Source organism: Eleutherodactylus coqui, chromosome 11 (genome assembly GCF_035609145.1).
Source record: "Eleutherodactylus coqui strain aEleCoq1 chromosome 11, aEleCoq1.hap1, whole genome shotgun sequence".
Taxonomy (NCBI): Eukaryota; Metazoa; Chordata; class Amphibia; order Anura; family Eleutherodactylidae; genus Eleutherodactylus; species Eleutherodactylus coqui.
The window spans coordinates 51,152,538-51,167,986 of NC_089847.1; the positions used below are offsets into that span (position 1 = coordinate 51,152,538).

At 47.4% G+C, this 15,449-nt stretch overlaps 2 protein-coding genes across 4 annotated transcripts in view; one reads left to right on the forward strand and one right to left on the reverse strand.

Annotated features, from left to right (window-relative positions):
• Positions 1–15,449, forward strand: part of PRMT7 (protein arginine methyltransferase 7) — an 85,291-nt gene that overhangs the window by 4,867 nt on the left and 64,975 nt on the right. Inside the window, exon 1 of one of the 3 annotated variants that reach the window (XM_066584074.1) lies at positions 1,858–2,014. The exons of 1 other annotated variant lie outside the window; for it this stretch is intronic. The gene's annotated coding sequence lies outside the window, so the exon portion shown is untranslated. Of the gene's footprint in view, positions 1–1,857; positions 2,015–15,260; positions 15,293–15,449 lie in introns of those variants that run through there. One more of the 3 variants, XM_066584073.1, reaches the window with a different exon arrangement.
• Positions 1,416–15,227, reverse strand: SLC7A6OS (solute carrier family 7 member 6 opposite strand). Its single transcript, XM_066584075.1, has 5 exons — positions 14,995–15,227; positions 11,579–11,926; positions 9,598–9,798; positions 8,363–8,489; positions 1,416–2,000 (listed from the first exon to the last, which is right to left on the reverse strand). The coding sequence occupies exons 1-5, from the start codon at positions 15,151–15,153 to the stop codon at positions 1,888–1,890; spliced, it is 948 nt and encodes a 315-aa protein (XP_066440172.1). The 5' UTR covers positions 15,154–15,227; the 3' UTR covers positions 1,416–1,887.

Here is a 15,449-nt window from a genome sequence, read left to right on the forward strand (position 1 = left end):
CGATGTCCTCTCTTCTCCTGCAGTAGGAAGACTGACAGCTCTCGTCTCCTGCAGAAAATGGCCATATACTTACTAAGCATGGCAGAGAGCTGCATCCCCCTCAGAATGTAGGTAGCAGACTACCAAATGAGGGAGCCAATTACACCGGTGAGGGACACCGATGAAACAGCCTCTTAATATAGAGGGGGTAGCTGATTGTATTCACTCTATGTGGGAGTATACACCAAAGTGGCAGACCATTCTGATGCATGTAGTCCACCATACGGACCAGCAACCTATTAATGACGCCATAATAGTTTGGCGGGTTGTCCTGCACCTCAATAGGTGAGCCACATTGGTACTGCCACCCTGGGCTCCCCATGGAGTTTTAAAGCCACACTGCATGTGAATAATAGATAATAAATGCAAGGCATTAGTTGGATTTTGGCTAAGATACATCAGCCCACTAACCGCATCAAGGTTCCTTGCATGTAGTGAGTCCCTATTCTACTATAAATTCATCACAGAAGGGGAAATTAAAAAACAAGAGAATCACAGAAAACGGCCATTTACTTACTGAATAAGGAGGGCAGATAGCTGCATCCTCTCATCATGCAGGTAGCAGACTACCAAATGAGGGAGCTAATTGCACCTGTGAGGGACACCGATGAGACAGCCACTTACACAGCCTCTTGATATAGGGGGGGGGGGGGGGGTAGCTGCTTGGTGTATAATCCCACACAGAGTGGATACAAAGTGGCAGACCTTCTGATACATGTAGTCTACCATGCAGACCAGCAACCTATTAAGGACGCCATAATAGTTTGCCGGGTTGCCCTGCACCTCAATAGGTGAGCCACATTGGTACTGCCACCCTAGGCTCCACCTGGAGTTTTAAAGCCACACTGCATGTGAATAATAGATAATAAATACAAGGCATTAATTGGACTTTTGCCAAGATACATCAGCTCACTAACCACGTCAAGGTTTCTTGCTTGTAGTGAGTCCCTATACTACTATAAATACGTCAAAGAAGGGGAAATAAAAACAAAAACAATCACAGAAAATGGCCATATACTCACTGACTAAGGAGGGCAGAGAACTGCATCCCCTCAACATGCAGGTAGCAGACTACCAAATGAGGGAGCCAATTACACCTGTGAGGGACAATGATGAGACAGCCTCTCCTTCAGCAGGAAGACTGACAGCTCGGGGTCTGCTAGTAAACAGGGAGCGAGCTGCAGGCTGACAGATTCTGCTGAGGCCCAGCTCTTGGACTTGCAAGTTTGGCACCCAAGTCAAACTTCCAAAGTGCATTAATTCTGAAACGCTGTAGTGTTCAGAAGACTTCCCAGACCAGAGAGGCACCGTACCTCCTTGGTTCTTGCAGCATGAAGCCAGTAACAGGTTCACTCTAATGACAAGTAAGATTGCGATTACAGTTTAAGTTTATTAACATCAGCATTGCTTACAGACACTTTTTACATGTGAGACGGAAGATGCACTGAAATAAACACAAACAGGAACAAAAACTAAATCTAGGAAGATCTGTATTAAGATTCTTCACATTGTACCCTCTGGAGCCCATGATGCCAATGTGTGATGTCTTCTGGGGAGAAAACTGGACAACGTATGGCTTCCATTTTTAAGTTTAACATAATAAAACAGCCAGGTTTTGCCCATTAGTGGGGGGGGGGGGGGGGGGGGGGGAGGAGTGAAGGAATTGAACCCAATGCCAGTGTGAACACTCTTAATACTGAAGGAGGCTGATGCACTTCAGAAAGAAAGAAAAGTCTTCTTACAAAAAGTTTTTAAAGTTTTTTAAAAAGTCCAATCTAGTAATCTTGCCCTTAAAACAGAACAGTGGTCTTATAATGCAGAGAGATTCCCTCCAATGTATCACATAAGTCAGTCAGAATCTTCCTCCTCTTCATCATATTCTCTTTGTGCTTTTTTCCAGTAAGCATCCCATGCGTCTCCTCTGCCGCGCTCCGGACCGTCATCGCTGTCTTCGTAATAACCTAAGGACATAACAGTGGGTGTTGCATTACATAACAGCTGCATACAGTTGGCACTTCCCTATCAGAATGTTCCCCATAACTTTTATTCTAGTGGGCTAAGCTGCTACCAACGTGCCAGTCACAGGCAGGAAACCAGCGTTCCACATGTACCCTGGTTTTAGGTGAATTCGCCCAACCACTCAGCAGCGATTGGGTCAAATTATATGCTTCCTTAAAACCCTGACTGCCAAATCTGGTTTATAGACTCCAAGGAGTTGTACAAAATTCAAAAACTCTGGGGGCTTTCTTCCAAAAACAGCACCACGCCTGTCCACAGGTTGTGGCTTTTACTGCATCGGCCCAATTCACTTCTATAGAACTGTACTACAATATCCAACACCAACCATGGAAAGGTAGGTCACAGTTTTTTGGAAGGAAGCAGCCTGGTTTTTCCAATCCCGTACAACCCTTCGAATGTTTGGGAGGGGTTACTCCTGGGATTTTGGGGTGACCATTTTGCAGATGCAATTATTTTGGCAATTTCAGCTCTGACCAATAAGATTAGAGCGGAAGGATAAAGCAGCAATGGCCAAACCTTATGGATTTCAAAGAATGGAGAATAGTGCAGATTAGAAATGACATTTAAAGGGGTTTCCCAGGAGTAAATTATTGCTGGCCTATCCTCAGGATATATTAGAACAAGTAGTCAGCACTTCCAACTAATTTAAATGTGAAGGTTATGGAAAAGGTCCATTTACACAGGATGAGCGGTGGGCCAAACGATGCCTGGCGTGTGTCCTAGTGGTGCTCGCTCCTGTGCTGTTACGCAGAATGCACATCGCTGGTATCACTCACTGTGCTGCCAGCTGGTGGCGGAGCGGCCTGGGAATGTTCTTCCCCCACCCGCCTCCAGTCAGGCAGAAGGGACTGACTCCTGTAAACACAGATTTACTGCATGCAGAAACAGAACAACTCTCGTTCCGTGTAAATGCATGCAGTCACTGGACGATCATACTGATTCCCACGGTAATTGGAACGATTGTGAATGATCATCCCATGGAGAAGGGCCGTAAGCCACGGCAGTGACAAATACCTGCCTCCGCACTCATACACATTTCCTACCTGAATAAACCTGCACAGGCGTTTACACCAACTACATGAGGGGGACGTTTAGGCATAATAAAAACGCTGTGGATTGTTCCACAGCGATAAACCCGCGCCAAAATTCACAATTTCTGCACCAATAGAAAAGGTGAAGTGTGCTGTGGATCCACGGCAAAATCCACACCATTGGTGCAGTTTTTAAAGTGGAGACCATGCAGATTTTCTGCTGTGGAAAATGTGCTGCACTTCTGCTACATGTAAACCGACCTTAAAAGGCACGGTTAAAAGGCATGGAACCCATCCACCACTTCCAGATGAACCCTAATCAGATGTTTTTTTTACACTCCATAAACCCCTCTTTGGGCCAGTAGTTGGGTTCCTAACTGTAAAAGACACCTCTCTTTGGGCCTAAAAGGCTCCAAATGAACCCGGGGGAAAGCAGGATAAGTGGCTATAAAAGCTCACTGAAGCACATGGGACAGATGGGTGATGGGAGAGGGAGAGATGGATGGATGTGTGCAAGGGGGGGGGGGGGTGTGCAGTGATGTGTGTGTGTTCGTGGTGTCTGGAGACCCGGCTGTCAGAAGTCCCGGGGGAAGGGGGGGGGGGGGGGGTGGAGAGGGAGAGACGGATGGATGGATGTGTGCAAGGGGGGGGGGGGGGGTGCAGTGATGTGTGTGTGTGCAGGGACCCGGCTGACAGAAGTCGGGGGGGGGGGGGGGGGGGGGGGTCGCTGTGGGAGGGGCACTATGAGGGCGTGTGTGTGGGGAAATGTTTTGTTTTACTTTACTTTAGCAGGGTGGGGGGGGGGGGGGGCAGTAGGTAGCCTTGCAGTGGGGGGCTGCAGGAGAGTTCTCTCTCGGCTCTCCCCCGCCCCTCTCCATTCACTATACACTCATGCCAGGATTTTATCCTGAACCATGAGTGTATAAGTGTCCCCTGGCTACAACCCCTCTGAGTATAGTATGCAGCAGGGGGCGGGGCCTGGGCGGAGAGAGACTGTAGAGCAGTTCAATAGAGGTGGGCGGAGCTAGGACGTGAGCTGAGGGAGGCCATGAAATCCTGCTTTTTCATGCCTCTTAGGCCGCCTGCAGACGAGCGGGTCGGATCCGGCAGCGAGAATTCTCGCCGCGCGATCCGACCCGAGCGCCTGCAGGGACGAGCGCGTACTCACCCGCGCCTGGCGGCCCCGGCTCTTTCTTCTGCCGGATGCCGCGCAGCCGGCGCATCCGCAGACCGGAGCCGGCGGCCGGGTGAGTGCGTGCCCCGCAGAAAATTAGGACATGCCGCGGTTTGTTTGCCGCGCGAGATTTCGCGCGGCCAAACCGCGGCCGTCTGCATAGGAGTGCGTATTTTAATGCACTCCTATGCAGACTTTCAGCTGCGGAAATCCCACGGGAAATCCCGCGGCGGGATTTCCGCTCGTGTGCAGGCGGCCTTACTGCCATCGGGAGCGCGCACACAGAAGAGGGAGAGCGCAGAGCATTGTGGGAAGACAGCACAGAGGCGCCATCTTTTAAAGCTGCAGTGAACATCAGATTCTAAGGTAATAAACTGACATTGCAGCTGATCTGCCGGCCGGTTTGAGCCCCTGTATGCTGTGTGTTACTATCCTTACTGAAAGGGAAGCAGCAGCATTATAAAAATTTTTACCCTGTGTGGCCGGACAACCCCTTTAAGAATATTTTTTCATTTTCTGAAGTTAGTATAAACAGTTTTGTAACTTTATTCAGATATGAAATATGCTGAGGCACGCGTTTGTTGTTATCCTCAGGATAGATCATCAATAGTAGATGGTGGAGGTCTGCCGCTTAGGGTCCCTGCTAAACAGGCCTATGAAATCACATTCAAGTTAATGGGATAAAGCTGCAGTACCAGGCATAGCCGCTATAAAACGTACAAAGCTGTGGCGGGTATGAACTGAAGTGACAGCGGCACTCATGTAAATCAGGGCTACACAGCAATCTTTGTTGTGGGACCCTGTTGTAGCCAAAAGTAATCACGTAGCCCTAGTCTTAGGCCTCATGTCCACGGCACGGAAGCCAGAACTGCCCGTGGCCAGTGAGCCCTGCTTACCTGCACTCCCCAGCAGTGGCGTCCATGCGCATCCCTCCACTTCCGGGTTCACTGTACTGTGCATAAGCTCACCATCGCACATGCGCAGTACCATTTTTTTTTTTTTTAAATCTCTTGCTTTCCCATGGATGCACAGCAAGTTTGCAGTGTCATCTGCGGGTGTGCCACGAATCAGACGGCTTCCATTGACTTCAATGGAAGCCGTGAGTGCGGGATCCGCATAAAAATGGACCAAAAGGTCCGAAAGTAAAAATTGGCATGTTTTAATCCATTTGCGAATGCCCATGCATCTCTATGGGTGGCTTGATTTGCGGATGCCCTGCGAATCAAATTTGCTTGTGGACATTGGGCTTAAATCATAACACAGAGGTGCCATCCCTGTCATTTCCGTAATCAGGTCCCTTCTGCTGGTGCTAGCGCACCCAACTTCCAAGGTCCTATCTGACTTAAGGGTGTAGTAGAAACATTTGCAGGAGAGGCTGGAGTCTTCTCTTTAAATACAAGATGTAGTTAGCACAGCAGAAATCTATTACTTAGCCTTCTTCCACGGCCAAATGCACACAAGTAACTTTTTATCTAGTTGTACTGAATATATATTGATTAATGCCAGAGGAATGTGCTTGAAAGGAGACATTTGTACTACGTACTTCACCATGTTGGCCTGAAGCAGAATTTCCAAGAACGGATTTGAGTACATAGCATTATATAATAACTCCAGAGGGCATCCTAGCTGCCACAGTAACCCACTGGCACTCCGTCGGGTACTGGGGGACTGATGCGGGGAGAGGGAGCTCCCTTATCCAATCACCTGGCAGGTCAGTAGAGACCACCACATGTAGGGCCACTTAAGTGCTCGCTAGTGGTCCCAACGCTGCTATACTATCACGCAAGAGTGATAGTCACTCACTGAATGGAGGCGGAGCGGGCCAGAGATCTCTTCTAGCCACCCACCTCCATGCAGAGTAAACAGGCAGCTGTCCATAGATGAGCCACTACCTGTTTACATGATTATCGGCAGGTTTTTCTGCCTGCATAACACACAGTACTAAAACTTTTTTTGTTTTGCATAAAATAAAGATGAATGAACGCATTATCATTCAGTTGTTCGCTGCGGTTACACTGATCGATCATCTTCAGTCCTATCCATTCCAACAATTGCCTGAACGATTAATCATTCCAAGTTCAAGAAGCTTAAAGGGTGAAACAGAAAAACAAAAGGAAGGGGGACAGGACAAAGTAAAAAAGGCACTACATAAGTTACTGTGTGTCATCTGTTGTGCTAGCACACAGCCAATCAGCAACACTCTGGTGGATCACATGATATGGCATGTGAATCAACAGAAAGTTTATGTACTTGGTGTTCTGTTTACCAGGAATGCAGTTTAATGAAAAACGTAGTAATGTGCCCTCAGGTAGCACAGACCATTATTACGTGTCAGGACATATCGCCATCTACTGGAGAAGGGTGGTAGCAACTAGTTAGCATTTATAGCATGTAAAAAGGCTCTATTAGCAGGCTGTAACCCCTTCACATCCACCATCTGTGTAAATCCGTCCTCACGTCTCATTGTATAGCGTTCTGCACTTCGGTTCTACCCTAATGAAGTGACATGAAGTTGTAATCAGCTCTCAGCAATGACAAGTGATGGACATAGCGATCACAGAGAGACGAGTTACCAGCTAATGACAGGAGATCCCATAAATAAATACGGGGACCATTGTTCCCAGGTATTCGAGTAATAAGTTAATCAGAGTACACATATTTGGCGTCACGTACAGGAGTGTAAAAAGGGGTTAATCTGTGCAAGCAAATAGAGAGGCTATGGATGTGGGCACATGATTATATCATATGACTACTCACACCTCGTATGGACAAGGTTTGCTCGTCTAATTTGTTTTAGTTATCCCTCTGGTGGCATACAAACAATACATATTGGCAAGTTACACATGGGCTTTAGGCCTAGAGGTACATGCACATGGACGGGATATTCTCAGATGCAACTTACATCCCATCAGTATGCTGTTCGATGTACGATGTCATGCACATGTGCTATTTTCACCCAAGTATCGGACATGCTACAATTTCTTTTTTACTTGGACTTTGGATTAAAAAAAAAAACAAAAAAAAACAAAGCCCATGTGCATACACCTCAATAAATGGGTGCTATTTCTGTCCAATTTTATGTTCCGAAAAATCAGACAAATACTGGGTGTGTATGTACCCTAGTATGTAGCTTCAAGGGTTCTATAGTAATATATATATATATATAGTACACAGGCAGAGCACATCCAGTGATACAACATCCTCCCGCACAATGAATGGTCACTTTACTAGAGAACCCTATAGAGTAGCCTGTCGGACCTCCTTTGGCCTTCAGAACTGCAGCGATTTCTTGTGGCAGATTCTACTTACAGTAGATGCTGAAATCATTTTGCAGGAATATCGGCCCCTGCGGACAGGAAGTTTTTTGTAAGTGGGAGAATAAATGGAGGGGCTGATATGTTCTAAACAGCCGACAGAAAAAGCTCATGTATTTATTCTGCTTGCACCAAATTCTGACCTCCCATCAGCACGGTGAAACAGAAATCTGCATTCAGCTGACCAGACGATGGTTTTCCACTGCTCAGTGATCCAATTCTTGCACACTGAAGTCTCGCCTTTCTGGTACACAATGGAACTGGTCGCCTGCAGTTATAGCCCATCCGTGCTAAACGATGAGTCGCACAGTCAGACATTGTATTCAGCTGCAAGTTGCTTGACTCTGCAAATCAGCACAATTCTTGGCATCCTCCTCTGACCCCTTTCGTTAATGAGTCATGTCCACAGGATGCCCTTTCACCAGATGCTTCCCTTGATCACACCGTTCTTGGTATATTCTCCACACGGTTGTACCAGAAAACCCCACAAGGTTGGCAATACTGGCCCCAGCTAGTCAAGGACCAATGACCAGGTTTCTTTTGAAGTTGCTCAGATTGTTCGATTTTGCCATTCTAATGTAGATTCACACTGAAACTGATCCACGGAAAGCTCGTTCACCTGATTTTATGCTGCACTCACGTGGGCTAATATTCATACAGGGAAGCTCCAATCATGAGAGGGCCGGGGTCTCGGATAAAGTGGCCATTCAGTGCACAAACATTACCGCATCGCAGTGTGACTAGTCCAAAGGACTCTAGAAAACACTAGGACAGATTGAAATTACCCATATATCTCTCCTCCTGATCACTGCCGCCCTCCTCCTCCTCATCAGGATAGTCATTCCTCCAGTTGTTTTCTTCATTCTCATCATCCTCATCTTCGTACACCTCTTCTGGCTCATCCGCAGCCACCTGTATGAGGAAAGAAATCAGTTCACAAAACTAGCGATTGATATAAAAGAAAGTTATAATGTGGAATCCCTTTATTGAACCCCTTTACCCCAAAAGCATATACAGTTACATCCCCCGGGGGAAGGATTTGTGTGGAGCGGGAAGGGGAGCCGATCTTGCTCCATACACGGCCGGTGCCGGGTTTGTCCGAGACAGCCAACACCCACCCAAAACAGCTGCACCCAGGTCTCCCACTGGTCGCAGCTGTTAACCTTTCAAATGCCGCTGACAAGTGTGACAGACTGCCTGTCAGTATGGGGAATCAATACTATGGTATTGCATTATACTGTATGAGTGATCAAACAATCGCAAGTTCCCTTAGTTGATTATAGTAAAAGAAGAAAAAACACCACCTTTCCTCATATTAAAAAAAAAAGAAAAAAATTTGGTATGGCCGAGTCCACAAAAGTCCAGCCTATTAAAAGAATGCATTATTTGTCCCAATGGGTGAACGTCATAAGAACATTTGTCTAAGAAAAAGACGTAATAAAAAGTGATCAAAAAGGGTTATGTATTCCAAAGTGCTTCCAATAGAAACCACAGGTCAGCCCGCACTCACACAGCACCATTGGTGGGAAAATAAGAAGGTTATGGCGGTCAGAAGATTAATATTAAAGATTTTAAAAAAGATTTTTTTTTTAAATAGTACAGCAAAAAAAATAAAATGACAATGTTTACTGGCTGCAGCAGCTGGTGTGTAGGATGTGACTGGCTGCTGCAGCTGATGGCAGATCCCAACGCTTGTACCCCCGCGGTCTGTGACTGGCGGCAGCAGCCTGTTGACGCAGACCCGGTGCTGAAGAAGGAGCTGTGGCACAGGAGATGTGGGAGGCCACACTTCATTATTTTCTATCATGGGTACCCATTTTTCTAGATTATGTCGGACAACCCCTTTAAAGTCGAGTTGACATGGGTGAGCACAGAGCAGCTCTCGGAACTGGAGGACCTAGAAATAGGGCAGCAATATTTATGTCCTGGGTGACACACAATATGGCTGGCATTACAGTCCCCATAGGCATTCTAGGCAGGATCATCGGGAGCCCTAATAGTGCCCTATTGGTTGTCCTACCAGCTCCGGCTCGCAGTAGTACGGCTGAACGGAGAGAATGTCCTGGATCCAGTGCTGCGCAGACGATTCTGCATAATAAATGTCATATACGAACTCCTCCGGGTTCTCTCTGTGCTCGGAGCCTTGTCCTTCCTGGGACACGGTCAGTCGTTCCCGAATCATGGTCACAGAGTTACACATGATGGTTTCTGGGTCACAGGCCTTCCGAAAAAAAGAAAAAGGAACATTTCAAACCCTTTATGCTACAAAGTTAAACAGAAAATAATCTTGTGTGCAGGGATAATCAGCAATATGCCAAGTGTAGAAGATCCCCGAATGTACATTCATCCCTTGTCCAGCTTTTCTATCTTAATGTTCAGTGAGCGGGGGCCGTCGAGGTGTTGGTGGTGCTCCCCCCCTCTTCATTCAATGGGAGCTCTGGCTGCATTACCAAACCGGGTCACTGCAATGTTGTCAGCAGCATCTGCTTCCAGGACAACCATAGTGACAGCAGCATCGGGAAGGGATCGGCAGGGATCCCGAGTGCTAAAAAATGTCACAGACAACCCCTGTAAGAGGTTCTCAAAACGCCGCGGCTCAGCTAATCAGAGCCAGCGCTCACTGAACGAATCACAGTCAGCACTTCCTGGAGGTGGGGATTTTGAACCTCCAAGCCAGGAAGCGCCAAGGGAAAACTACAAGCAAGTCTGGCGAACCTGTCAGAGGCTTATAGGTGATTATTTTATTTTTTATTTTTTTTAACACTTGGAGTAGGGCGTATTTTTGGAGTAGGGCTTATATTTCAACACCCCCCTCCCCCAAAAATCATGGCAAAGAGTGCTACTTAGTCACGCAACTTTGCAGCGACACAAAACCGCCGCAAGAAAATGCAGCGATATCGCACAGAACACGGATGCGATATGGCTGCGATTTTCTTGTGGTGATATCTATGTCGCCCGTGTGAAAGAGGCCTAAAGGGTTTTGGCCAGGTCTGTTTTTCTAGTAATAGCGCCACATATGTTCACAGGCCATGGCTGGTACTGCCTTTCAGATCCGTTGACTTGAACAGGAATGAGATGCAACACCAGACAGCCCTCGGACAGACGTGATTTGGTTTCTGGAAAAACTGCAAACTTTTTTTCCTAACTCCAGACAAACCAGTTTAACCTCTTCACAACCGCATAATAAAGATACAGCATGCTGTCGTAGAGAGTGTATACAGAGGGCTCGGCAATACACACCCATCAGATATCACCTGTCAACAGCTGATAGCCGCCAGCAACAACCATGACTAAGGCCAAGCTCCAGTCACAGCCATTTAACTACTTAGATGCTAAGGTCAATCCTGACATTAATGAGGGGGGAGTGGGAGGACAACCCTGGTCACCCCTTTGGCCCCACAACTAGATTATGGGGTGCTATGGCAATCTGAGGCCTAGTGAATGCTCCCAGGACTACCACTAATAGATGCCTATTAAGCCCTGCCTTGCAGAAGAAGCAGAAACAGTGATAGCAAGTTCAAATTCCCGAGTTAGGACTAACGAGAGGAAAAAAAAAAAAAAAAAAGCTGTATATACCCAATAAAAAAAAAAACTGCAGCTCACCTGCAAAAAGCCCTCATTTAGCTGCATAGACGGAAAAATAAAGTTATGGTTCGCAGAATATAGTGACAGGAAGACTTTTAAAGTAGCAAAAGATTTTAAAAACCCATATAAATTTGGTATCACCATAACCGTACTAACCTGCAAAACAAAATGAACACGCTGTTTTTACTACACCGTGAATGTTATGAAAATGAAACCCCCAACATGTCACAATAAGTTGGGTTTTTTTTTTCATTCCACTTAAAAACTTTTTCCGTACATTTTCAGTTCCATAAAAAAACAAACAAAAAAAAAAACAGAAAACGTGTCCCTCAAAAACCAACCCTCTCTGCTCTTGAAAGTTTTAAGTGATTGGAGGAGCACTTTTGCGCATACAAGGGTCTCTAGCTCACACACACCTTTGGATCAGCAGTGTCCTCCTCCGTCTCCTCCTGCACTACATCAAACACTTGGATCGCCTCATCTTTCTCGCCTTTGGCAGCGATTTCGTCCTTTGCGGAGGCTTCCGATGTTTCTGGCACGTCTGGCTGTTCTTCCACAGGGCTGGCAGGTTGGCTGTTATCAGACTCGTCACATTTTGGCCGCAGGCTCGACACTAAGCGGTAGCGACTCTCCTGGCGTTCAGCATCTTTCAGGGCCCTCAGATCTTTCTGGATCTGCTGTACGCTCCCGATGGGGGGACGGTGCACCTGGGAAGTGCGGTCCCGGGATATGGCGTCCTGCACGTACTGCTGCACCGGCTCATGCTAACAGGAGACACAACACACGGATGAGAGTAAGAGAACTGAATGTAGCATCGTGGAGGATGAAGATCTAGAAATACTGATTACTAGAACTTTACTAAGGGAGCTGTGACAAGATGGCGCCTGCTATCAAAGGGGTATCGCGATCCCGGCTTTTCATGTCCGAGATAGGAAAACCTGGAAGATCTGTAAAAAAATCCAATTAACAGACCAGCTGGATAAAGTCAGCCTGATCAAACAACACAGAATAGCGCCTGAGACGTGCGGCCGCACCGGCGTAATAAGACGTTCCAACAGACGTGAGCCTTGTAATACACGCCGATCTCACCGACTGCTCTTTTGCACATTCACTGGTGCAAGGTTTGCCCTTTTAATAACGTGGGCAAGTTAGAATTACCATTAAACCCTTAGCCAACTATGACGTACCTGTAGGGAAGGGGTGTATGAAGCAGGCCTCATGGCCGAGCCCACCCCATGCTCAGCAGATGCTGGTCATTAGACCTCCGGCACACTTGTGTGCTATCCGTGTTATTTCCTGGAAGGCATACAGCCCCATCATAGTCTATACACAAGGACTCGTGGTCGGCATGAAAGAACTCATGGCACGTCCTATTCCTGTGTATATGGAACATGGGAAGAATCCAATGGCTGGATGTTCTTAAGGACAGAAATGCCCAAGAAGGCTGGGAAATATTGAGAAAGGAGATTCTCAAAGCACAATCATTAACAATCCCTAAAAGAAGGAACGGAAGCATTTAACCCCTTTAGTGGCACGCCTGGAAAATCTCTGGGGCTTGCTGCACTGACCATACTGTTAAACCTTGGAAGATTTCCATGGACAGCTCTAGTGCTGAAATGTGCAGAGCACTGAGCTGTCATCTGAAATCCTCCAGGGTTTTTACTGCTGCACAGTGCAGCAAGCCCCGGAGGTTTCCCTGCCAGAATACCAACTGTCACAGTAGTACAGTGACTGTGTCCTGGCCGCGGGAGAACTGTGTAATAGCTTTATTAGTTGAAAGACAGTGCAGTGCTGAAATGTGTGGGGCACTAGCGCTGTCAGTCAACTAATAAAGTTATTCTATGTTTTCCTGCCAGCCAGGACACACAGCCACTTGGAATTAACTCAGGAAAATCTCCGGGGCTTGCTGCGCTGACATGGTAATAATAAACCTGCCACTGAAGGGGTTAAAGAGACCAGGATGGATCAACACAGAACTTGCAGACATGGTAAAAAGGAAGAAAAATGTGTTTACCAGATGGAAAGAGGGGGAATATCTAAAGAAGAATATAATGCGGTCTGCAGAAACTGTAGGGCAAATGTCAGAAAAGCTAAAGCTGATAATGAATTGAGGCTTGTAACAGAGGCCAAAAGCAATAAAAAGGGATTTTGGGGTTATGTCAGAAGAAAAGTCAAAGATGCTATTGGATGCTTACAGGATGAAAATGGTGAATTGGTTAAGATGATGTTGAGAAGGCTGAACTTTTAAATTCCTATTTTGTATCTATCTGTTTTCTCTCAGAAAGTAGATGCAACATCAACTGATCTTCCCTGTGCTATTGAGGGAATAAAAGAATGCATGCTATCTGTAAGCAGAGAGATGGTGAGGGAACACTTAGCTAACTTACAGGAATTCAAGTCTCAAGGTCCAAGAATAGTGCTACCAGCTGCCCCATCAGTATAAGGGCTCATGCACAGGACCGTGTTCTCACCGCGTTCTCTCCGGCAACTGACTTTCACTGGTCCGTGCACATGTGTGTAAACACCGTGTAGATTTGTACAAGAAGTTGCAGCACGTATCATGCAGCGTGAACCCGATACACTTGTATGACTGCGTATGCAAGGCTGTACGTATGCAACACACTGTGTATGCGCAGCACTCTCATGTGCATTCCCGCTGTGAAACAGAGCCAGAAATTAAAAGAAGTCACACTGTCCATGTGATACATAGGCATGTGCGGTACAACCGCTGCCCATATACAGTGTCCGCCAGCTCTCTGCCAGCGCGGTGTGTGGTTACAAGATGGGTAAAGTGCCACGGGGAGCAGCGTTGTATGCCGACGGCCTGAGGAAGGTGTGCGAGTGGTTGCCATCAGCACCTGTGGAGTGCTCCCCCATACAGCAGTCTGCATGCTGGGGGTTGTGGTGCTTCTACCTGCCCTCCTGTATCAGAAAGTATATGGCCTGTATCAGAAACTTAAAGGGGTTGTCCCGCGCCGAAACGGTTTTTTTTTTTTTTTTCAATAGCCCCCCCCCCCGTTCGGCGCGGGACAAACCCGATGCAGGGGTTTAAAAAAAAAAAAAAACGGATAGTACTTACCCGAATCCCCGCGCTCTGGTGACTTCTTACTTACCTTGCGAAGATGGACGCCGGGATCTTCACCCACGGTGGACCGCAGGTCTTCTGTGCGGTCCATTGCCGATTCCAGCCTCCTGATTGGCTGGAATCGGCACACGTGACGGGGCGGAGCTACGAGGAGCAGCTCTCCAGCACGAGCGGCCCCATTCAGAAGGGAGAAGACCGGACTGCGCAAGCACGTCTAATCGGGCGATTAGACGCTGAAGATTAGACGGCACCATGGAGACGGGGACGCCAGCAACGGAACAGGTAAGTGAATAACTTCTGTATGGCTCATAATTAATGCACAATGTACATTACAAAGTGCATTAATATGGCCATACAGAAGTGTATACCCCAACTTTGTTTCGCGGGACACCCCCTTTAATAGCTGTCTACAAATATCTGAAGGGCTGTCACAGTGCAGAGGGATCAGCCCTATTGTCATTTGCACAAGGGAAGACTAGAAGCAATGGGATGAAACTGAAAGGGAAGAGACACAGATTATACAGTGAGGGTGATCACTGAGTGGAACAGGATACCGCGGGAGGTGCTGAGTTCTCCTTCAATGGAAGTGTTCAAACAGAGGCTGGACAACTGTCAGGGTTGTCATCCAGCAACCAATCACAGCTCAGCTTTCATTCTATATTCTCCTTTGGAGCGATGAAAGCTGCGCTCCGATTGGACAACAGGCAGCCGCTCCTCTGAGAATGCTGGGAGTTGTAGTTCTCTCACCTGGGAGGTGACGGTGGCCGCTAGCTTGAACACCTGGGTGGTGACGGCGGCCGGCGCGCTCTCCTCCTTCTCCACCCGCGGCTTCTTACAGCTGATGATCAGCGCCTCCGCCGGCTCCGCTCCCCGCTTCCGCCTCACACGCAGCACCGCAGCCTCCATGCTCGCACGTCACTGTTATAGCACAGGTTCTTCATCCACGGCAGCCATGTTTTGTGTGGCAGGCTTGGCACATGACATGTGTTTCCGGTATGTTGCATTGTGGGAAGATGGCGGCCCCCAGTGCAGCATCCTTGTGAGTGTAAGTGCCGCTGCTGCCCGGTTTATAGCAGTTCTCTCTAATAATTAGTGATGTGACATCTTGTTCTTGCTTGTAGACGAGAAATTGTAGATTAAACCAGAGATGGTGGGACTACAAGTATCAGCACTCCCCAGTGATGTGGAGGAGCTGCTCTCTG

Coding starts and splice junctions, on each gene's coding strand:
- SLC7A6OS (XM_066584075.1), bottom strand. CDS start 15,153: ATGGAGGCTGCGGTGCTGCGTGTGAGGCGGAAGCGGGGAGCGGAGCCG. Junction 9,799..11,578: donor AGGACACTGCTGATCCAAAG/GTGTGTGTGAGC, acceptor TTTTTTCGGAAG/GCCTGTGACCCAGAAACCAT. Junction 8,490..9,597: donor ACTACTGCGAGCCGGAGCTG/GTAGGACAACCA, acceptor TTCCTCATACAG/GTGGCTGCGGATGAGCCAGA.